This window comes from Epargyreus clarus, unplaced genomic scaffold (genome assembly GCF_041222505.1).
Source record: "Epargyreus clarus isolate Ecla_fem2 unplaced genomic scaffold, WU_Ecla_fem_2.2 ptg000029l, whole genome shotgun sequence".
Classification (NCBI taxonomy): Eukaryota; Metazoa; Arthropoda; class Insecta; order Lepidoptera; family Hesperiidae; genus Epargyreus; species Epargyreus clarus.
The window spans coordinates 9397412-9422990 of NW_027332235.1; the positions used below are offsets into that span (position 1 = coordinate 9397412).

Genomic DNA, 25579 nt, shown 5'->3' on the forward strand with positions numbered 1-25579 from the left:
TTCTTTTAATAATTATCGACAAAAAACATATCGAGTGGAGATATGCAACTAGAACTATTTAATGTGAAGGACTCGAGTGATGAGAAAGCAGGATTTAAAGAAAGCAGGATTTAAAGAAGAAAGATTTAAAGGTGGTAGAACTCTGTGATTCGACTCCGGCGGCACCACCGCCACACCTATTTCTACCTAATAACAGCAGTGTTAGGCGCTGCTGTGTTCCGGTTTGAAGGGTGTGGTAAGGGAGACAGACTTTTCCGAGGCGTTCCAGCTTAGTCCTCAGGGGTAGCGGCGCATTTGTGGCCGACCTCAGATAGGATATCTAATCCTATCTGGGGCTGATTACAGATGTCCATGGGCGGCAGTAGCCACTTACCATCAGGTGGACTGCATGCCCGTCTGCTGCTCCTATGTTATAAAAAAATAAATAAATGAAAAAAGAAAGCCCCAATAAAGCTGCTTGGTTTAGTGTAAAAATAAAAACACCTTATGAACCAGTCATAATTTATTTTTCTAATGTTTACGTGAATTAAAACGTTATCATATAAAACAATCTTATTTTACATTTTTTCTTTTAAATATAAAAGTACAAACATCGTTAACATATTCAGTGCAACATTCAATATTAGCGTCACCACACCACAGACGAAACTAAATGCTAACACAGTATTAACGGTTTTGTTAATAGTGCGTCAATGTATTAACATTATTGTCATATTCTAACGGGAAATAGTTTGCACATTATTACAATCTGACAAATGCAACTAAATACATAATAACCATTGATATAATACTAGTAAAAAACGTAGATACGTTAAGCGTTCCAAAAGTGGCACATATAAGTTAGGCTAATTGTCTCATCTGAATTTAGTCGTGGCCGTGCTACGATCGAAGATGGTCGTTCCTAGGTTCCCGTACGTAAATAATTTAAAATGCCGTCGTGTGTAAGAGATTTTGCAAACAATAGCAAAATAGACAAAAGCTATGGAATCACCGATAGTTATGTTAGTAACTTATCTACGTTTTTCACTAGTATATCAATGCATTAACTCATCTTGTTACTTCATGTGGCAACAATGTTATTTTTGTATGTCTCATAACAAATTTCGTATCTAATACATACATATACGATTTATTATTCATATTTTCTTGTCTTCAAAGCGTTCATGTGACAATATTATTTTCTAATTTCTCAAAACAAATTTCTCATTTAATACATACATATAGGATGTATTATTTATATTAATTTGTCTTGAGTCTTGAAACAGTTCCAAAATTTACAATCAATTATTATCACTTAGCTTTACCTATATCACTGAAATTCTACATACTATTATTACAAATATAAAAATGAGATTATTTACCTTGGATATTCATCGACACATCGAGAGCTGTTTTGAATAAGGACCTTATAAAATGTATTCAACTCAACAAGTATTAAAATATTATTAAACTACTTCAATACGTATATTTTTATCTCGTTATCATTGTGACATACCTATATCCTGTAAAGGAAACAAAGTCGGAATTAGAAATAGTAACAATTTTTCAATGAAAGAACGAATGAATGAATGAATGAACATAACATGTAATATGACAATATATTATTTAATTTTTTATACTGCATGATTGTTTTATCTATTAAATCATTAATATTAACTGGATATACCCAAAGAATATGTCATTGAAAATCATATATTATTGTATGGTTACATGGATTATTGTATGGTAAATTGAAATATGATAATACTAAGAATTGAATACATTTATTATTTGGTAAAATCAGACGAGCTACTTAGTACATAATTGCCATATTTATAAAGCGCCAAAGGACACTTGTAGCAGTTTCTTTTAAATTACAGACTATTTGTAGCGGTGTGAAGACGTTGCGTCTGCTGCTACCTTTATTGGTCCTTTAGGAACTTAATGACTTTTTGACATTTTGTGATGCAAATTTAGCTCCATTTATAGCAACTGACATTGAGCGTATCAGACACGGTGCCTGCCAGACGTGTACACATTTTCCTAAACAATATTTTGACAGGCACAGCCCGTCTCTACATGGTTGTGTTACTGTAGATATAAATACTTCAAAATATAGCATAGGTACAGTACTTTTTGTCTGAAACGACATGCGTCTGACACGGTCTATACCTGTAGACATAAATGAATCCTTTCCCAGCAAACGTACCTCCAAAATAATTCGTATCCATTAAATTTATTGAAAAATATCTAAATTTGAAATGTCTAATATAATATTACGCCTATATATTTAGTTACAGTTTAACTATTAGCAGCCAAAGATTCATTATCGTCCAATATATATAATAATAATATAATATTAATAATGTTATTATGTCTAAATTCACGAAGGCTTTACAAAGTTTGATTATCGACCTTAGGCCGTCAATAATAACAATAAAATTATTTTGCCCTCATGAATTACGAAATGTACATCGGATTAGTTCATATATATATTTGTAGAAATAATTGTTATACATTATTATGAGTACAGTAATAACTAAGGAACGAATTTTGTATATGAAAACTAGCGATCCTAACTATTTTACATGTACAAGTACAAGAACCATAGACGAAGCAAGCAAATAGACCATTAAGATGTAATAATTTAAACGCACATAGTCATAACATAGCACCATTTTTTATATAATATAGGACTAGCAGACGAGCATGCACTCCACCTGATGGTAAGTGGCTACTGCCGCCCATGGACATCTAATCAAGCCCAGATAAGATTAGATATTCCTACCTGAGGTCGGCCACAAATGCGCCGCTACCCCTGAGGACTAAGCTGGAACGCCTTGAAAAAGTATGTCTCCCTTACCACACCCTTCAAACCAGAACACAGCAGCGCTTAACACTGCTGTTATGAGGCAGAAATAGGTGTACCGGTGGTGCCGCCGGAGTGGAACCACAAAGGGTTCTACCATCTTCCCACTAAGTAAGAAGTATTTCTGTACGGTTATTCACCAATGTACAACATACGCAGGAAATACGGAACACCAATTCTTGGCTCATTTATATATTATTTATAACGGTGCAATATATTAAAGTAAGATAATAATATAATATACATAAAAGTATGTCAATTCACCACATTTGGGTATGTAAATTATTAAATTCAAATAACAAATATATTAGTGAAAATATATATAGTATTAGGCTATGTTGTTAGATGGTTAATAGATAATCCCATTCTGATATGATACTTTATTTTTGGGTTGCATAAATCAAAGAACATAAACTACAGTATACAGGGTGAATTTTTCAAACGGGCCTTCAGGGCTAAATCCGAAACTATAAGGATTAGCGAAAAATGCTGAAAGGAGGCCATGAAGGTCTATTTGAAAAATTCACCTTGTATGTTAATGCATGATGATCAAATATGAATTACATACATTTGTGTACATATATTTGTCAAAATTTGCTGCTTCGTCTATATGACACACATTTATTAAAAAAAGATCAGAAAAAATACTCGACTATTTTGATCTGTATTATTATTAAAAGTAAATATATTTCTCTATGCTAACATTCATATTACTGGGTGAAAATATTTTTATTTGAATTAAAATTAATTATTATTTTATTTTCCCACTAATACTTCTATCGCACAATTTTTTTATTTCAAAATGTGACAGAGACACGAAACGACATATTTTTATATAAAAAATAAATTTCAATACAAAACAAAAAATGCGCTAAACCATAATATTATTTATTTTTATTACTAATTTTGTTATGGGCCTTATTTTTAATTTACAAGAATTATTACATAGAGAACAACTATTATAATGCATGGTCATATTTATATGTGAAATTCGTCCTTTTTTAAACTAAGAACACCGAACAGTGGTTTAATTTGACACGTCTTTTATTAATAATTATTTAGTCAAAAATATTTTCTAGTATCATTCCACCCAACACGAGAGTCACGAATAAAAAACCTAACACTAAAAAAAAATTGTAAGTGAACACCAAAATACTAACCTTCCTTGAGGCTGCAGTACAATGACTCACAGTGTTTTTTTAGCCCAGATGGATAACAATAGACATGATGACAGTTATTAAATCTTCTATAATAAACGCTTTCTACACTCACAGCCCCACACTAGGATTCATTGTGTCGTGGGTGCCATGGACACACACATAGACAAATACACAAACACCCAGACCCTGAAACAGAAATCTAAATTCATCATTTAGATATCTGTCTGGCCGGGGATCCAACCCGGGACCCTTTGCGCGTCAGACCGGTATGGTGGCCGCTCCGCCACGCGGGTCGTCGTAATGTAAGTACACAGCTATTTTTCACTAAAATAATATTATTTCAGCCATATATTAAGTTTAAACGCTAATAATTGCATTTTTCTAGCTATATTGAAATATGCAAAACGCTGGTATGTGTCATGGCGGCCTGGTGACGTCACGCCTTTGTATTATATTTTTTTGTCTATGCTCTACAATGAAAGTCAACAAGATATTTTAGATTTGTACTGAGGCATAACGTCATTATGATTGGTGTTTTAGTTAACATGACTGAACGCAGTATTTTGTACTTACTTCTATTTCTACTTCTATTTTATTGTAAATACCAATAATCCCACTTTACTTAAAATACTGCGTCATTTATTATTTTCGTTCCGTCATTTATCATGTTTAACACTGTCATCATGTCTGTTGGACACGATTCCGTCTTAGTGCATTAAGTCAGTCCCAAGTTCAAAATAAAGTCCCCCTGTTGCCATATTTATCGTACATAATATATATGGAAGACTAAGGTACAGTTCCTTAATTGTTAAAATGATGGTCAGTCAAACACCATGGGCCATTATGCTACAATCCTCGGAGATTAAATTTAGCGAGTCATCGGGGATTTAGCTTCTATTTTAGCAGTTTAAGTATTTGATACACAATTCCGCAATGTACACAATTTGAGCTATATCCCCGACGTACCCGCCCCTAATCTAACTAGATTCAAAATCCGAAACTAACGTTATGCCCTACGTTCTTACTCGCAAGCGCCGATCTCGGTGAGTTTGGTCCTGTCACCCGAAGCCAATTTGATACCTGAAGAAAAAAAATATTGAATGAGTTGTGAGTGAATGAATGAAGTTTATAAAAATAAATATTAGTAATATTAAAACAGTGAGGTAATATAAAAAGCATGACTGTGTGCATTGCAATTGAGAATTTGGTAACGCATATACAAATACAAATACAAAATACAAAAATCTTTATTTGTAGAATAAGGTGTATACATTGGTGTTATAGTCAAGAATTTTCGCTCATTGTGTAAATGGCGTACAAATATAATTTTAAGTCGCATTTTGTGAGTTCAAATTATTAAATTGTAGATATTAATTTCCAATATTATTAAAACGTTACTAAGATAAAATGTCAATAACAATAAAATGTCACATAAAGATAAAAATGAAAAATGTCAGTCAGTGTTTATTGATATTGCTCTTTAAAAAAGATGTTTTAAAAGCTCATGACTTTGACGCCTCCCCTGTTGCAAATGATGTGTTACACCAGCACGCCCAGTTTCATTCCACGCTAAGAAACCTCGTTTCCCGCAAACAAATATGTGTTACATCAGAGCGTGCTACTTTATTCTACGCCAAAAAATATGTGTTACATCAGAGCGTGCTACTTTATTCTACGCCAAAAAATATGTGTTACATCAGAGCGTGCTACTTTATTCTACGCCGAAAAATATGTGTTACATCAGAGCGTGCTACTTTATTCTACGCCAAAAAATATGTGTTACATCAGAGCGTGCTACTTTATTCTACGCCGAAAAATATGTGTTACATCAGAGCGTGCTACTTTATTCTACGCCGAAAAATATGTGTTACATCAGAGCGTGCTACTTTATTCTACGCCGAAAAATATGTGTTACATCGCAGCGCGCAACTTCGTCTCCTGTTAACAATATGTGTTACATCGTTACTCCTGGTAACTATATGTCAACTTCGTCTCACGCCAAATCATAGGCGCGTGTAATTTCGCCTTCCACTATAAAACATGTGTAACATCGGCAGGCACAACTTTGTCTCACACCAAAAATTATGTGTTACATCGGCACGCGCAACTTCATCTACGGCTAAAACACACTATGATGACGAAATATTTTTTATGATACGTTTTACCAACCTGTAAAGGCAGAGTCCTATCGACAGATTCCCTGGAGTCCTTATTGGGAGTGCTGCACCTCCCCGCGGAGCCGCTGAGGGTCCTGCAGCGCGGGGTCCTGACCCGAGGACTGTCTAATACGGACCATGAAGACATTGATGACACACTATCGTCGAGATTCGGTTGCTGCCACCTAGAAATAAATATCAAAAACTTGGTTTCCGCCTATCATTTTGGTAGTTCAAAATACAAGCATAAAAATAGAGGTTCTATTTTAGAAACGAACTGTTACATATTTTAATAGTATAAGAAACCAACGCAAAGAAAGTCAGTTAAGTATAAAAAACCGGCCTCAAAAGTATGTGAAAAGTCTACTAAAATTTCTAACTACTATTAAAACTTTCTACTTCATACATCCATGCATAAATGCTCGTTTGTAGTTGTTCACTATTAAAAAAACTAATTATATTTGTTTAATATTTGGTTTGGTAAGGGAGGCATACTTTTCCGAGGCGTTCAAGCTTAGTCCTCAGGGGTAGCAGCGAATCTGTGGCCGACCTCAGCTAAGAATATTTAATCTGGGATTGATTACAGATTTCCATGGACAGGAGTAGCAACTTACCACGCATGCATACTCTCATAATGTTTCAATGTTATAAAAAAAATACTTTTATTTATGACGTTTTTGAGCAAATATCTAAAGTTCATTACTCAATATGCGAATATCTACGATATATATACTTGTCTCTCTCCGTCGGCGAATAGAGTGCCACAGTGTGTCTCCATCGGAACACGTTTGGGAAGGTCTCGGCTGCCACTCGGCACTCCGATATCGCTTCGAACACTAGGCGGTCCATCTTAGTCGGTTCCTCACTATAAAACAATGGTTTATGGTAAAAAATATTTTTCTTCTTAAACTTCTTTAGCGGCGTTGTGCACTTTTTGTCATAGGTAAAATGTTAAACTCGCGTCAGGATCACGTCTCCTATAATATGCGGTTAAAGATATTTAAAACTATAGATATGTTACCTGCCCACTAAACCAGTGTTCCGCAAAGTGTGTACCGCAGCATATTGGTGTACCGTGATCATGGTGTGCCGCGGAAAAATAAGGTTATCTTATAAAATTATTTTTGTATACAGGGTGAATCTCCATAACGTGCACATATTGAAACAGGAAAAATTAAACCGCATTTTGTCGACAAAAAAAAATAAAAAGGTCGTAAAACCCAAAAAATTTTTATTTTTATTTTTTTGTCGATAAAATGCGGTTTCATGCACATTATGGAGATTCACCCTGTATAAGTAAGCGTAAGTAAAATACCTACACAAATCACGCGAGCGCACTAGCGAGGCGTTTTGTTTCGTTCGTATAATTCTTTGGTTTCAATAAATGTTGATTAATATTACTTAAAATCTAATTTTTTAATTTGTGGTGTACATGCAAAAATTTTAGTTTTCCAAGATGTACCTTGAACACAAAAAGTTTGCGTAACCCTGTACTAAACCACAGAAAAAGTGAGGAAACTGTGAGCGCATTGACACACACATACAAATATTTCGTCCGGAGTCAACCTACATCAATTGCTGTATTTTGCATGTTTCAAGTTTTGTCCGCTAATGTCCGCTAATAACATATGATTAGTTTATATCAATGTATGCGATATAAATAAGCTTATAAAGACCCTAACTCACCCATATATAAAAGGTTCTACAAGCGCCCTATCGCTAGCATCCTCCATTTCGTCACCAGAATCCTTCGGCGAGTCCTCGGAGGCTGTAAGGTACTCCTCACTGTCCGAATGGCACGATGCCACTGACTCGTCTTCGGAAACCTGGAAAATACAATTCTGTAACAACATTGAAAGGTAGGAGTGGTGGCTGAGGGGTGTAAGATGGAAATTATTTAAAGGCAAATTTATTTATATAAAAATATCTCAATAATATTGCAAGCAGAAGAAAGGCCTTTGTGTCGACGTTATTCCATTTTTTCCTGCTAAGCACGGACCTCATCTTAAGAGTGAGAGGGTTTAGGCCACAGTTCACCGCATTGGCCAATGAGATTTTTTTTAAAACCACATTCACATAATGAGATTTTTTCATTCAGTTTTGTCATATATGTTCGCTTGCATAGTTTAATAAAGCAACTAATAATCATTTTTAATATTCTCGTTATTTTGATAAATCCGAGGTGCGTGTTAGGATTCGAGCCCTAAACTGCTTTTAACTACTTGTAACTACTACTGTACTACTTGTACTACTTGTACTACTGTTTGTAACTCAACAGTTACTACCCTATTTAGGATTTTGGTTCGATTTCGGCGGCACCACCGCCACATCTATTTTTACCTTATAACAGCAGTGTTAGGCGCTGCTGTGTTCCGGTTTGAAGGGTGTGGTAAGGGAGACAGACTTTTCCGAGGCGTTCCAGCTTAGTCCTCAGGGGTAGCAGCGCGTCTGCGGCCGACATTAGGTGGGAATATCTAATCCTATCTGGGGTTGATTACAGATGTCCATGGGCGGCAGTAGCCACTTACCATCAGGTGGACTGCATGCTCGTCTGCTACTCCTATATTATAAAAAAAAAAAAAAGTTACTATGCTACTGATATTTGCTACGCAATGTTAGTTGCAGCAACAATTATTAAGCAACATTGATCGAACAATACTCAAAATAATACAAAACTTCACCTCTGCCTCAACAACTTGGCACTTGGCGACATCCAACGTGTAGAGAGCGGGTACAGTGTCCCCCGCGGGTGAGTTCACGTTCACTGGCTTCTCTGTGTCGTTGTGCTGTAACTTGCCGTCACCCGCTGAGTTGTTTGCTGGAAATAGATTTTTAAAAGGTAAATAATTAGTTTTGTTCGAGAGGAGAGAGGAGGGAGAGGTTCGAAGTTGAAAATCCATTATCTTGTAATTAATGTTAAAGTAAAATATTGTGAGGAACTTTACACATGTAAGAGTTCTTTAAAACAACGTTTTCAAAGGTATGTGAAGGCCATACGCACTCGCGGTGGACTATGGCCTTATCTTTCTTATTCTCAGATCAGACCCAATTTCCAAAAGTGGGACTCCTCTGAGAATAATAGGTTGACGACGATCAACTTACTCGAATGAAATCAAATAATTATATTTATAGAGTTATTGTAATACAAATATCCCCACATTGGCAATAGTGTAATCAAATCTGGGGAGGTTTTACTTTTAATACACAATTAAAACTATTGCAAAAAAATACACAAAAATTTCACTTATTCCTATTATATGCACAACTAAAACTTTTACTGCTAAAAAATAGATAAAAGTATCACTCACCAACATCCTGCTCAAACGTCAACCGCCTTATAAAACTCTCACTCTTCGGACTGGTCGAGAGTATCGATCTATTCTTCCTGAACGACGCATTCTTCTTACTATTCCTCTCAAACACTTCGATCTTCCAGTCACATCTACACTTCGCCGCTCTACCCCATATCTCACTACACTCCCTTTCCGACACCGCTGGGCCCTTCGTGACGTCACTCTCCGTCAACTCCTCACATATGAAGCTAGCTAAACACCTCACGTGACCTTCGATCACATGCGTCAACTTCACTCTATTCGTTCTGTATGTGAACGGCTTTCTCTCATCGTCCGAACTAAATATGTCGTCATTCGGACAACGCAGTTTCACCAGAAATTCCACTAAATGGTTAATATCGTCTAAATCTTTCGTTTGTTGTTTGAGCTTGAAGACGACTAGTTGAGCCAATCTTGAATGTATTAACGCGAAATTTATTAATTGGAATCTCTCATCGTCCATGTACGTATACATAGTGTGTTGCAAGTGCTTCGTTTCGGATTTAAGCGAATCGCCCGCGACTTCTGGCTCAGCTGTTAATGAGAATATTAAGGCATCTGCTATTCGTTTCGCGAACACTTGGCACGTGCGTTCTATGCATAATAACTGACTGACTGTGTGGTTGATGGGTGGTGTGGAGTCTCCATTCGTGGTTGGCTTCGCGTTCGGTTGCCGACAGAGTCTCTGTCGTATTGGATCTGTTTTCCTCCAAATGCTCGGTCTATCGGAGGATATTTTACAGGTGTTCATAGCGACACATAGCTCTGATATCGGGCTTAGAACTGTGTCCACTGCTGGGCTTTGCTGGGATACGTTTAGGCTTATTCTCGAGAATGAGAGATCATCTGGAGAGTGTGGTGTTTGGTTGCAACTGTCACTATAGGCGAAGGAACAGGCGTTCTCGTACTTATTCTTCAGGTAGTTCTCTAAAAGGGCTAAACCTTCTGGTGTGCGGAGATCCGTGAATGTATCTAGGAAGGGCCAGTATTCCTTCCAGCCCACTTTCATTTGTTCAGCTAAGTTCCTGAAGAATAAATTAAAAAAGGATTTCAGTTTCAAATTACCATTACTCCACCACTACTCTACCATTACATCCTATGATATTCAGTTTAACAAAAGAACCAATATGAATATATTTATTATATCATTAAAACACTCAACATATGTTATATAAAAATATGGTATATAAAAATGTTAAAAATAAAAATTATCTGAAATAGTCCAAGTCAACTTTTTTCAGAAACATTTTCGTATCTACACATCTAGATTAGACATCTTTTCTTATCACATTTTTTTTATAAATATATAAATAAGTAGAACTTCAATAAATAAAATCTACCTGCCAACACTCTCAAGCCCCTTGCTCATCTCCCGGAGCCTGAAGGCGGGTGCTGCGGACCGCGGGGGAGTTTTCCACTTGCGACGGAACACATCCGCATCGTTTGAGGGCATCGGACCAGCGAAAGCTCTGATCTCGTAGCGGGGTGACAGGGGATCGTTGTTTATGTCCTAAAACAGATTTAGCATAAGTTAGTGTAACTACACACTAAAATATTCCTAGAGATAAACATAAACGCTTTCTACACTCACAGCCCCACAATAGGATTCCATGTGTTGTGGGTGCCATGGACACACACATAGACAAATACACAAACACCCAAACCCAGAAACAGATATCTAAAGTCATCATTTAGATATCTGTCTGGCCGGGGATCGAATCCGGGACCCTTTGCACGTCAGACCGGTATGGTGGCCGCTCCGCCACGCGGGTCGTCGATACAATTCAATATTTAAAAACTAGTAAATTGAAAGTAAAAATTAATCAATCCTTATTTGAATAAATGTATAATACCTTGTAATATGTAATTACTAACACTTTAAAATGTACGTTGAGATACAATTCAATAACTTTGAAACTTGTCTAATGTATTTTAATACACAAATTGTTGGCACTCAAAGTCTAGATAACACATATTAAGTTAGCCTAAGATGTAATGTAATACATGACTGTCTGTGTCCAAAATACAATAAAATAAAATAAAAATAAATAAATAAATAAGTTAGTGTAAAAGGAGTGATACCTTAGAGGTTTGAAGCTCGGGATCGTCATTTAAAGATGCAAAGTTCGCATCACATGCAAATATCATTAATTAAAAAAAAAAGTCCTTATTAGAAATTAAATAAGATTTGCCTTAACTGTCAAAGATAACATCGTGCGAAAATCTTCAAATCCAAACAAAACAAAAATAATTGATTCCAACTCGATTCTGTACAGAACTGTTTTTTACATAACGTCAATCTTCACACTTGAAGCTCTCAAAAAGTTTTGGAAAGTATATAAAGTCTAACAAATCGCACTTAGCTACCATTATTGAATTATAACCTAATAACCGCTCTCAATCCGAGACCTAGACTCTTGTTTAGCAGTGAGACAGTAATAAATTGATAACTATCACGTAATTAAGAAAAACCAAATTCATATAACATCCATATAATGCAGTGATAGCCTAGTGGTTAAGAAACTCGGCCTCTCGATCAAGGGGTCCGAGGTTCAAATTCCAGGCACGCATTTGATTTTTCAAAGTTATGTGCGTATTATCACTTGCTAAACGCTGAAGGAAAACATCGTGAGGAAACCGGCATACCTGAGAGACTTATATTAAAAAAAGTCTCAAAGGCCAGCGCGGTGGACTATGGCCTAATCCTTCTCATTCTGAGAGGAGACCCGTGCCCAGCAGTGGGACAATAATGGGTTGATGATGAAATCCATATAAAGTCAGGTCTTACCGGAGGCTGTGCGGGTGTGAAGGGGCGACCGATAGTGGGTGCTCCGCTGCCGTCCTCAGTGTGCAGAACTGGTACATAGTACCGGTCTAGCAACATCCCGCTTATCCGTCGACTAACATCCGCTGATGCGTTAGGGGCTCGGTTGCAGATTATCTGTGATTGAAAAAAGGGTGCGTTACTATATAGTGTTAGAAGGATATTCAAATTATTTCCTTATAGTGTTATTTTTATTAAGTGTCCATTTATATAGTCATACATATTTGCGCGAGAATAATAAAAGCTGTAAATTGGATAGAAATATATTTTATCTTATTAATATAATAGACACATAATATGTAAAAGTTACACTTTAAGAGTGCGTGTATCAACGTATATGTTACAGATAGAACGAATTTTTCTTAAACGAAAACGCCTAAACATGTAGACACACATGTAAGAAGTTAAATTACAAAACAAAAAAAATATTACAAAATTATTCGAATATATCGTTTATTATCGTGTCATGTCATACCTAATTAACAAAATGCTAAAAATCACTTGTTGGTAACGTTTTTGTAAAACATGCGACATTATCTGCCAATTTTATTGTGACAACTTTAGAAGTTGGTGTTGTAAAAATTCAAGTCGTAATTATTCCCGAACGCGCTAAAAATAACTTAAAAAAATGTCATGAGCTATTACAAGTTTGAATTAATTATGAGCTAAGAAAAAAAAGCACTACCTAATTCTGTAACTTGTATAAGGGCTTATAAGGGCCGATAGATGATAATACTCACATCCTTAGCAACCTCGCCGTACTTATTCTTCGCGAGGCGGTTGCACTGCGGGAACGAAGTGAGAACATCGACAACGTGTTCACCTCCGAACTTCGCCGCGAAGTGTAGCGGCGTTTCGTTCATCGCCTTGTCGGGCGTGTTCAGGTATCTGTCCACTAGGATCGCTGCGAACTCCTGTTATAGAAATTAAGGGTGATTTAGAATAGATAATGTAGTTATATGTTACAAGTTTTTATTTATTTATTTATTTGACACGCCAACAGCATAAAATACGGAAATTTTACAAATAACATTGTGATATAATAAAATACACTGGTATGCAAGCCAGTTATAAGCATGGCCAACATTTATAGAAATAGAGACGTACGCACGGAAGTTAAGTTGATAAGAGATGGCGCTACAAGTAATCTGAAACACGGTATTAAAGTTTTCTAATTTCAGAAGTAGAAAGGTGGTCGCCCATATCTAGCGTGAAGCTGTTCTTGCGTTTAGGTTGACATGTGAAAATGCTGGCTCATTTGCATATTATGACGCGACCATTGTAGTAATTCAGGAGTTGCAAAGCATCTGCGATCGGTTTCGGGTATATAACTGTATTTGTAATCAACTGTAAATAGAACTATTTACAGATGATTACAAATATCCATGAGCAAAAATAATCACTTATACTCTGATTCATAATTAGGTGTCCAAAATGTAAACAAAGGTGTTGACCTATCAAGAAAATATGTTAGAAATGGTAGTTTTTATTTTTGTCGATATTAAAGTAATACAACAATAATAAAATAATAATCTAAATAAATTAAGATTATTTCACATTTTCTAATAATTATATCACCTCAATTTCGTTCCATACAATAATAATAAAAAAAAGTTTATGGTAGAAAATTAAAATGTGATAATAGTAACACGATCGGATTCCAAGACATTTCTTGTGCTGTCATTTTTAAGTTTCGTAACTAATATTATTCATTTTTGTGATTGTGATGGAACTCTAATATTTTCTCGTTTACATAACGCGTTTGTTAAATTGTGTATATTTGTTAAATTTTCGTTTTTTGTTGAGTTTGTTAAAGTTTTTGTTTCTTGTTAATTTTAACAGTGACATTTCTTTGTTTACATTTTGGACACCTAATTATGAATCAGACTATAGTATCCGGTGAACTGTAACCTCGTTTGGTACGTCAAAACATCAATGTTATGAAAAAAATATTTCAGAGAAAAAAAAATAGGCTGTCAGACTGTGGAATTCGCTTCCACCAAACATATATATTATTTATTATTATATTTGTATTATAATAATATGTATTACACAGTTTTCTTTATGTAACTATATCTATATATGTACGTTTATTTATAGGTTAAATATCATTCCATGCGTTATTCGATATTATATGTATGTATTGTTTGATTAATATATATAATAACATATCTTCATACAGTCTCGTGGACGCATATCCACCATTTGTTAACCCATCTCCTTTTACAGGTCTGCTGGAAGATATTTCGTTAGGAATAAGCAGTAGGTACCTTTGCACGACATTTTATTTATAAGTCTTTTATATGGATTATCTATGTGTGCATAAATAAATAAATAAATAGGCTCGATCCATGGCCAAACTAACTCTTTTATAAGTTGAGTTACCGGAAGGAGGAAGAACTCCCGTTATTATCAATAAATAATCATTATATCCAATATTTGCCTACTAAAGATCAAATTTGACACTTTATATGCAGAAATTATCAAATTGTTAATATTGCCATTAGTCAAATTGCCTATTAATATTGGAAATTCTAATGCCTTAAAAGTCTTACCTTACAAGCCTCAGCGTCAGCATCCGCACCGTACAAGGTTTGCACGAAGGCCGGATTGCCAACAGTGGTCAGTATGAGGTTGCATATCTCCGCGTTCAGCGCTTTCGCAGCTATGTGCAACGCGTTGTAACGGGAGCCTTCCTGTGGAGAAAACACATGTTTTTCTATACAAATCCCAAAAAAATCATACTCCTTAGAGATGTGAAAATTAACAAACGATATTTATATGACATGTTTTGTAGCTTTTTAAGTTTTATAACAACTGCTGTGTTATTACTCTATAACTTAAAATTTCGATATTTTCGAAAGCATTTGTTTTCTTTGAACTTATGAAATCAGTTGAAAAGCACTTGTTATTACTTATTAGATAAGATACATAATATTAGGTCACACACTATAGATCAATACCTATACTAATTACTTATGGGAACTAATTTTAACAACGAAGACATCCTTTTCCCTTCACCTTTACATAATATTTTTGGCTTAAAAGGTACCAAAGTGTGGTGGAGGGTTTGTGGCTCGCTTGTTTTTGATGCTACATTTATTAATCACTTGCCTTATATTTTTGCAATATATAGTAACTTCTAATTCCAATCATTATGTAATTACTAAAATTCAATTTTATAAACGCATGTTTCATAATTATAAAGATACCTGTACAATGGCCGGTGTGTTCCCACTGCTGACGAGATACCTAGGGTTGTCCCAAACTCGATCCCGGACAGTTGTGGACAGTCCCGCTTCGATCGCCTTACGTAGCGCCACCATATCTTGCGGGGAGGGTGCTTTGAAGGGGTAAGGCTTTTCTCCCATTAAGGCTGAAATTTTAAAAAAAACTTTCTATTACTGTCCACAAAAATCTTACAGTCATACGAGGTCATATACTCGTATATGAAGTATATGAATCCCGCACTTGTTCGACTCTTATAGACCCACGCTAGGATTCCCTGTCGTCGTAGTTGTCATTAACACACACAAAGACGAATAGACAAACACCCAGACCCAGAACAGATAACTAAATTCATAATTCAGAATTTCAGATATCTGTCTGACCGCAGATCGAACCCGGGGCTCTCGTCAGGCCGGTACTGTGATCGTTCCGCCACGTGGGTCGTAGGTGGGGCAGCTACTTCTATACTTCAAAAAATCGAATACACATAATATCAAGTGTAAGTCAAATGTATTGATTTCTTGGCAAAGTAAGTGTAAACGACCTATCGTACGATAAATTCTATTAGAATACATAATAGGTGAGTGTAAGCGAATTTGCCAAGATTGGTTTTCGGCCAGATAATTGATTGCTGAGTTGTTTATACATACTAATATATTGATTTTTGGTAAATAAAAAAAAGTATAGTGATATCGTGTGATGTTTCCGAATCATACTGCTTCTATTTCCATGGATTTAGAAGTCCCCTATTTCTACCTGATAATAGCAGTGCTGTGACCATATCTATTCGCTTACTACGATGCAATAATCAACCGGATATATTTTAAAAAAACCCTTCTGGATTTATTACGTTGGTGTTTCTTTATAGTATTTGAGTAGCAGACGAGCATGCAGTCCACCTGATGGTAAGTGGCTACTGCCGCCCATTGACATCTGTAAGAAATCCTAGATAAGATTAGATTCCTCCTCGAGGTCAACCACACGTGCGCCGCTGAGACTAAGTTGGAACGCCTCGGATAAATATGTCTCCTTTACCACAGCCTTCAAACCAGAACACAGCAGCGCTTAACACTGCTATTATTAGGCAGAAATAGGTGTGGTGGTGGTGACGCCGGAGTCGATCCACTAAGAGTTCTACCACCTTTGACTATTTCCGATGTTATCGTACTACAATAGTACGAAATCGCGGTCAAAAGCCAGCGAACCTATAAAATCGGTAGTAATGGTTACCCATATAGCGTGGACCTTATTAAATTAGGCGGGCGTTGCCGCTAGGCCGACAGCCGACTAACACACATTCCTATAATACCATTAAAACATCCAATTAGTTAATCGAGGGTGCGTTTTATAAGTTCAGTTATTACTGTATTTAGCGCGATTCTTACTATTAGATTGCACCACCCTTGTGACCGCCTAGTGACTATAAAGGTTCGTCTATGATTAATTATCAATCTATCTAGTTATTAGCTAACCTAAGATTGAATTTTTAACAATGTCTAGTTATGAAGAAATTGTCAATGGCGATATTTGGAAGGCAAAACATTGAAGATTGGATGTTAATATTGGACGTTATGAGGTATCAATAGATTTATAATTCTTATAGATTCGTTTCTTAAAAATTATGGGTAGTAACATCGGCTAGATTATATGGAACATGTACAACTTTACAATGTAAGCAATGGAATGTTTGATAACCAATTAATTTTTATTTTTATTTTTATAAAGTAGGGTTGCTATAACAATATACTATAATGTTCACTATAATGTGAAACATATTCATGAATTTATATCGTTTTTCCAAGATATACCGTTCAGACATAATATATTGTAAATACATCAAATTTGAGTTTAAGAATAATAATAAGAATAACATTGTATCCATTAAATATTTGATTGTATATTAGCTTCTTAGTAAATAAATACAAATAAACCTATAATTTGGTATACCAATACTTGGTTGTTTGTCTTTAAGACTGAGTTACTGAATTCATGAATATAATAGCTTCATTAGCAAGTAATTATGTAATTTGTTGTTAATTACCTACGGTTCTATAATACCAACACTTTTACGGATGATTAGGTTTAAAACCGATATATTTCATACCCTCTCGAGAGATCCGTATTATAAGGCAGTAAGTACTTATACAAGAATATACATGTAAATCAATCAATCTGAATGAACTATCAATGAAATAAGTTTTGATTTTTCTCTTTTTCTGTACAAAAAGTAGGGTTTTTTCATTAGGTCATTACATATAGAAGAAACTCTACCCAAAGCCGATCGCACCGATATGATGATAACCTCACATGTAAGTTAAGGATCAGCTGTTTATTTATCAAGTTAATAACATGCAAGCAAATACTCCGTGGAACTGACTGTAAGAGTATCCGTAGACACATCCGTAATAAATAAGACATTATCGAATCTTCGGACGTAACTATGAACTTTTCGCGTGAAGTCTACTCTTGAAAGAATGAAATAGAATACGTTTCTAATTTTTAGTTGATTTTATCATAAAAACGTGTTTTTTAGGTTTTTGAACTATATTTATTATCTGCTAAGTGAGATCAAAAGTGAGATAATTTCTATCAATCCAAAATCAGGGAACTAGCGGACGATTTCTCAGAAAAGACGACTTCGTTAATTATAAAAGGTAATTATAAATTGTTGTGATTCATGCTGCAGTTCTTAGAAACATAATACTCTGAAGATTGATAACTTGAATATCGCTGTAATGTACGTAATTAACACGATTCTTTTAAATGTCTAGTTCATTTAGAAGGAACGTGATTGCCGGCTACCTGTACCCTTACCAGGAGTTTTTACGTTTCGACAAATATGACTGTTTTGGTATTTGTTTACGTATTTAGTAAGAATAGAAAACTTGTATAATATACCATTATATCTGAATGAAATTGGCGTTTTGTCTGAACTGACCACTTTGACTATAAATATGTGCAGCACCCGCACTCGTAGGTCCGCAATGTGTACCTACGTTCGATTATAAAGGACCTACTCGTACGGTGTGGTACCAAACGACTCCGACTGTAAAGGGTGGTGTATTTACACACGAATCTATTCACATATATAAAATCGCGATACGAGTACCTTTTTTGTTTTTGTTTACGAGGGGGAAACCTTCAAAAGGTACCCGACGACGTGGGAGCAACGTCGGGTTATGTGGGATTTTTACCGCACTAAAACCCCCCGGTGGCCGTCCTCAACGCTTGTTGGAGAACTCCGGGATCTCCGAGGGAACACAACCGGAGTCCTCCAAGCGCGATGCCCCGATCGGGCACTGCCCTGGGGCAGCAGTTTTGGCTCCTCCCACACCATCTGGTGTTTACGGTATGCGACCACACACACACGGACTCTTCAGAAGAAATTGATATATATATAACGTATTAGATAATTTATAAATTAAGAAATATTACTACATATTACTTTTATTTTATATATTATATTAAATTAATATATTATTTTTATTAAATATATTTTTATAACAACACGTTTGACCGTCGTTTAGTTTTAAGACTCATATTGACACCTGTTCAACAATAGTCTGAAACATCGTGAGTGTCAGATTATATCGTACGATAGTCGAAGGTGTGTATTTTCACGTTTAAAAAATTACCAGTCATCGTTATCCGATAAGTATGTGGTAATTTGTTATAATTTTCATGCTAACGATAACTGCAAGGTTTGAAGTAAACAGAACAGTCATATTCTTGGCAAGCGTTGCTTCCTAAAGTGTTCCAAAATACTGAATTAAAATGGATTGACGTTGCAACACAAGAGTTACGAATGCGTCGACTGCTTATACGGAAATTTCCTTTTCTCCGTCAGTCTTATATGGGCTAAGTATTACAGAATTGCTGTATTCTGGTTTAAAGTTTAAAGATTTGGTACGGAAGACGACCCGCGTGGCGGAGCGGTCACCATACCGGTCTGACGCGCAAAGGGTCCCGGGTTCGATCCCCGGCCAGACAGATATCTAAATGATGAATTTAGATTTCTGTTTCTGGGTCTGGGTGTTTGTGTATTTGTCTGTACACAGGGAATCCTAGTGTGGCTGTGAGTGTAGAAAGCGTAGAAACTTATTCTAGGCTTGATAACATAGTCCGTAAGAGGTAGCAACAACCAACACATCTGTGGCCAACCTCAAGTAGGACTCATTAATTTTTTATGGGATTGATTGCATACTCTGATCCTCTAGCCTATATGTGGTTGATTAAAGATGTCCATGGGCGACAGTCCCCACTTACCATCAGGTGGAACGCATGCTCGTTTGCTACTCCTATATTACAAAAACAGTCTCAATCAACTATTACTTCTCCAAGGACGCCATAGTAGGAATCTATTAATAAATTAATCGCTATTAATAAGTTAATTTAGATCTATAACCGCATGCGTCACTCCCGTGGAACAAGTACATAATAGAGTAGCATGATTGTAGAATGGTTGAATTGTTTGATAAAACAAGGTGAAAATACGATAGTAATAGAAAATACGATGACAATAATAAGATAACAACATCTTCATTATGAGGATGTGATAATATTATTTTTGTATAAACATCCATTTAGAACAAATAATTGATTTTTAGCAAAATATTTGGGTTCCACTTTTAAACATAGGTATCGGAAACCTCCAAATTCCATGAAGCAAAGATCGTTGGGGTTCAAACTTGGTGGTAAAATCAGTTATTACTATAAGACCGATTGTAATAGTGCATTCTGATTTATGTGCAAAATATCTCGTCGTCAACCTATTACTGTCCCACTACTGGGCATGGGTTTCCTCTCAAAATTTGAAGTTTTAGACCATAGTCCACCCTGGTCAAATGCGTATTTTTATACTTTACATACCTTTGAGAACTTTTCTTGTTTTTTTTTAAATCTCTGAGGTATGGTGGTTTCCTCACGATGTTCTCCTGCACCATTTAAGCAAGTGATAATTAATTTCTAATACGCACATAAAAATAAATTAATTTAAAAATTAATTATCACTTGCTAAATAGTGAAGGAAAACATCGTGAGGAAACCTGCATACCTGAGAGATTTATAAAAAAAAACTCAAAGGTATGTGAAGTCTACCAATACGCTTTTGGACAGCGCGGTGGACTATGGCCTAATCCTTCTCATTATGAGAGGACACCCGTGCCCAGCAGTGGGAAGTTAATGGATTGATGATGATGGCGCACATAACTTTGAGAAGTCAGAGGTGCGTGCCTGGGATTTAAACCTCGGACCCCTAAATCGAGAGGCAGTTTCTTAACCACTAGGCTATCACTGCTTATATCTACTTTTATTTAATTTTATAACAAAATTATATACCAAACCAAACCAAAATTATATACATTTAATGCATTGTTTTGGATTGATAGTGAAAAGGAGGTTAGACAATTCAGTGATATCTAAGCTTAGAGAAAGGTTTGATAACATAGGACAATGCCCTCATTCTGACACATATGTTGGAAATATTTAAAACATTTGTACACCTAGAATGTTTTCATATTCAAGTATGGAAGTGAGTTATAATTATTGGACATGTTATATAGGACACTAGTTTTTATTTATTACATTCAGATAGAAAATAGTTCATCTGAGAGAAATATGATGGGTGCTTTGTATGTACTTCAGTCACCATCTACTGAAGTCTGATATGACACCCATTAATAAGATACTTTTAAAATAAAATAAACACATATACACTACTATATGTCCCACTAGCTGACCCGGCAAAATATGTACTGCCACAAAATCTATTTATCAAATATATTTCATATAGAATATAGCCTATATTACTCGTGGATAATGTAGCTTTCGAATGGTGAAAGAATTTTAAAAATCGGTCCAGTAGTTTTTGAGCCTATTCATTACAATCAAACAAACAAACAAAGTTTTCCTCTTTTTTTTTATAGTATAAGAGTAGCAGACGAGCATGCAGTCCACCTGATGGTAAGTGGCTACTGCCGCTCATGGACATCTGTAATCAACTCCAGATAGGATTAGATATTCCCACCCGAGGTCGGCCACAGATGCGCCGCTACCCCTGAGGACTAAGCTGGAACGCCTCGGAAAAGTCTGTCTCCCTTACCAGACCCTTCAAACCGGAACACAGCAGCGCCTAACACTGCTGTTATTAGGTAGAAATAGGTGTGGCGGTGGTGGCGCCGGAGTCGAACCATAAAGGGTTCTACCACCTTCATAAAGTATAGAAGTATAGATTAACAAGACCAGTAAAATTCTAAATGATTCATTTAGATGTGCGTTGTAGGCCTTGTTATTTATTTACTTCACTCCTGTGTTATCATAGTGTGCATCCATGCACTTGTGTATACATATGCTTGTGTATGTGTGTCCATGTGTCTGTATGTGATCATGTATGTGAGTGTGTGTAATTTTTTTTCATAATTACTATTGCAATCTGTTCAAGGACATTTACATTTCCATAGTGTAATTTACTAACATAGTTGTATACACTATTTCTACCTAATAACAGGAGTGTTAGGAGCTGCTGTGTTCCAGTTTGAAGGGTGTGGTAAGGGAGATAGACTTTTCCGAGGCGTTCCAGCTTAGTCCTCAGGGGTAGCGGAGCATCTGTGGCCGACCTCAGGTAGGAGTATCTAATCCTATCTGGGGTTGATTACAGATGTTCATGGGCGGCAGTAGCCACTTACCATCAGGTGGACTGAATGCTCGTCTGCTACTCTTACATTATAAAAAAAAAACTTAGTTGTAAGTAAAACTGTTACTAACACAATATTTTATATTTAATTTTATTTTGCTTCATTCATTTCATTTTATTCCAATTTATTTTATTTTATTTATATTTGATTTGATTTTATTTCATTTTATTTGTTGACATTTGTAATTGATTTTAATTTTTATAATATGGAATCTAATTCTGAAATAAATGATTATTATTATTATTATTATTTACCATACTTGTGGTTGTATACATATGTGTTTTGCAGACATACATATATGCGAGTGTGTGTGATCAGTTACTATACTCACAATTATTATTCCCCTCATGAGTTTCGGTGGGCTCAGCACCTCTGAGAGCAAACGACACAGCATCCTGGTGACTCTTGAACACCTTGAATCTTGCCGATTTGTATCTCCGCACCAACTCTAGTGCTTCTGACTTATTCTCGTAAACATGGATGGCTTCTGTAAGAACACAAAGTCACTTATTGATGTACTAATTAATATACCCATTACTGTCCCACTGCTGGGCACGGGTCTCCTCTCAGAATTAGAAGGATTAGGCCATAGTCCACCGCGCTGGCCAAGTGCGTATTGGTAGACTTCATATACCTTTAAGATTTTTATCTCTCAGGTATGCAGGTTTCCTCACGATGTTTTCCTTCACCGTTTAAGCAAGTGATAATTAATTTCTAATACGCACATAAATTTGAAAATCAGAGGTGCGTGCCTGGGATTTGAACCTCGGACCCCTCGATCGAGAGGCCGCGTTTCTTAACCACTAGGCTATCACTGCTTTTTGATGATGATGATGAATTAATATACTGTTGAAGGATCCGTTTATTTATGTAAGTCCAAACTGCTAGTCTGCTCTGAAGTTGTTGCAATCAGATGTAGTCATAAAATTTGCTATGACGATGCAATTCATTTCTATATTCAGAGAGTACTAGCAGTTTTACGCAGCCTATACTCAACAAATAAATATAGTAATAATAAACAGGGTGTCCAATTATCAAGTTATACTTTGGTCATTTTAAATAACAACAAAACAAAAAGAAAAGAAACAATCAAATAATAGAATTAATTGAACCTTAGTTTAAAATTTTTACATTTCAAATAAAAGGTGGAAATTTTAAAATAATAATATCTATAACTTTTTCAGTGAAATTACTTAAGCGGTTTATGAGTCATCCCAAAAGTCTAGCTAAACAAAGACATGAAACTATATGGCAGCAAGACACTGGAAATAGGCAGAAAATGTCCATAAAAAAGTCATCCATGGGTTATTGCCAATTAGTAGTAAGTTAGTCCGTCTATACATCAACTCTTACTCAATCTGAGATGGTGTTAGTGTGTAGGATGAACAGTTTAGTATGAATATCTTAACAATGTCCACTCTATAGCCTACATATAAAATCTATTTGAGCTCTAATTTCAGCATCATTTATATTCATGTCATACACATGTTTGTATGACAAAGCTAAACAACTAACACTACTAATGTAAATATTTATAAAACAATTCGATAACAATAGAAGTGTGGGATGTTCAACCTACTGAAGATTGTTTATTTGCATATTTTAGTCACTAAAAAAACTAAAACACAAATACCAATTGTCTCCTTAGTTACCCTGAACACTAAACTAGATTCCAACTAAAACCTTGAGCCTAAAAATAAACTTCCTTATTTTTGCAAATTATCAGAAATACTATGACCTACATTTGAAAGATAAATTTGCAGATAAAAGATAAGATACGTAAACAAATACCTTCATCTGGTCCTTTCTTTATTTCGCAAGGTATAAACACCCCGTAGTAAGTGGTCGGAGGGTCTGTGGGTGTAGGGCTGCCTGTGCTGTGCCTCTTCCCCAACGCGTCCAGGCGTAACAGTCTACTAAATAACCCAATCGCCCCATCCTTCTTATCTGGCGACAAACATATTTCCTCCTTCATCACGCCTATGTCTTTACACTCCGGTATAATCACAGCCTTCGACATTCCAACTGAAAATGGTAAACAAAATAGATACTGTTTTGTTTCTGACGCAAACGTAATACTCGGTTTATTTTTACTACTCCGCCTTCTAACCTTATTCACGCGGGTACGATGTCATAAAAACATATTCAGTGTCCTAATTTACTCGATTTTTTTAAAACTTTATCACATTTTGCACTGAAACCACACAACAAAACACGGGCGTGTTTGAAACGGAAAATTGAAATGTGAAATTAAATCGGACGATCGGTGACGTTTTTTGACGTCGACGAGTTGACAGACAGATTAAAAATAATAAAAATCTACGTCACCGCTTTATTTTAAAAAAAATTCGTTGAATATACGTTATTATTAAATTTATTTTGAAACAAAAAATGTAATTTAAGCACTTAATAAGTTAATACCTCATTAACTTGTTATCGATGTGATCGACTTGTGAGTTAAGTGGAACGTAAGGCGAATATTGTAAGCGCGGTAAAATTAAAATATCAATAGACACTGTTACTCATGTTTACTATTTAACCGACTTCAAAAAGGAGGAGGTTATCAATTCGGCCGGTATCTTTTTTTTTTTTTTTTTTTAATAGATATATTTATGTTTATTAAATTCAAAGTACAAAAGTATTGCACTATGTACACTTATTTATAATAGGCAATAGATAGCCATATGTTATAGACCAAAGTCCCACTAGATTACCAATACTCCAAATCAAGTATGTGATGATTTACTTTGTAGTTTGTATGCACATCTGTACTATATAGTGTCTATATAGTGGGATTATTTTTTTCATAAAATTTTGTGTTATGTTACTGATGGTAAGTACTTACCCAAAATCAGACTAGTATTAGTGAACTGTTGGAATTCAGTTCCTATCTATCTTTTGAGTGAAGAAAAAAGTAAAAACATTTTGTTCACTCTTTCAAAAAAAGATTTATTTTTAAGGTCTTCTATTGAACAAAAACTATTACTGATAGGTCTTGTCTAGATCAATTTATACCACCCACCATATGAGTTATACAAAGGTCCCCATTATTCTTACTAATCATCCTCCTTACTAATATTATAAATCCGAAAGTCACTGTCTGTCTGGTTGTATCTTCTTCACGCCTAAACAACTGAAACGATTTTAATGAAATTTTGTACAAACGCGAGAAAGGACATAGAATAGATTTTATCCCGGAAATCCCACGGGAACTAGGGATGGCGATCTAAGATCGATTAATCGGAGAATCGATCTTTTGGACCAAAACTTTGATTATTTTAATCGATATTAGTAAGGATTGAATCGTAAACTATGATCTTTAGCAAAGTTGTTGTCCAT

At 35.5% G+C, this 25579-nt stretch overlaps 1 protein-coding gene and 1 long non-coding RNA gene across 3 annotated transcripts in view; both read right to left on the reverse strand.

The window, feature by feature from the left end:
- Positions 1-484: 484 nt before the first annotated feature.
- The window catches only part of LOC140754593 (uncharacterized), a 587467-nt gene continuing 562372 nt past the window's right edge, over positions 485-25579 (reverse strand). For both annotated transcript variants that reach the window (XR_012103679.1, XR_012103678.1), the window contains exon 2: positions 485-2699. This is a non-coding gene — a long non-coding RNA (uncharacterized LOC140754593). The remainder of the gene's footprint in view (positions 2700-25579) is intronic.
- Positions 4634-24531, reverse strand: Ankle2 (ankyrin repeat and LEM domain-containing protein 2). The gene is made up of 14 exons (XM_073089633.1): positions 24351-24531; positions 24032-24265; positions 22572-22727; positions 15533-15696; positions 14876-15016; positions 13061-13234; positions 12285-12437; positions 10837-11006; positions 9473-10521; positions 8846-8982; positions 7851-7990; positions 6898-7029; positions 6178-6349; positions 4634-5088 (listed from the first exon to the last, which is right to left on the reverse strand). Exons 2-14 carry the CDS (start codon positions 24258-24260, stop codon positions 4996-4998), a joined length of 2910 nt encoding a protein of 969 aa, XP_072945734.1. The 5' UTR covers positions 24261-24265; positions 24351-24531; the 3' UTR covers positions 4634-4995.

Bases quoted from the DNA above. Each gene is read 5' to 3' on its own strand.
- Ankle2 (XM_073089633.1), bottom strand. From the start codon at position 24,260: ATGTCGAAGGCTGTGATTATACCGGAGTGTAAAGACATAGGCGTGATG. The intron at 11,007-12,284 runs GTAAGACCTGAC...AATCTGTTTTAG, and splicing joins TCACACCCGCACAGCCTCCG to GACATAAACAACGATCCCCT. The intron at 10,522-10,836 runs GTAGATTTTATT...TTTATTCTTCAG, and splicing joins GGGCTTGAGAGTGTTGGCAG to GAACTTAGCTGAACAAATGA.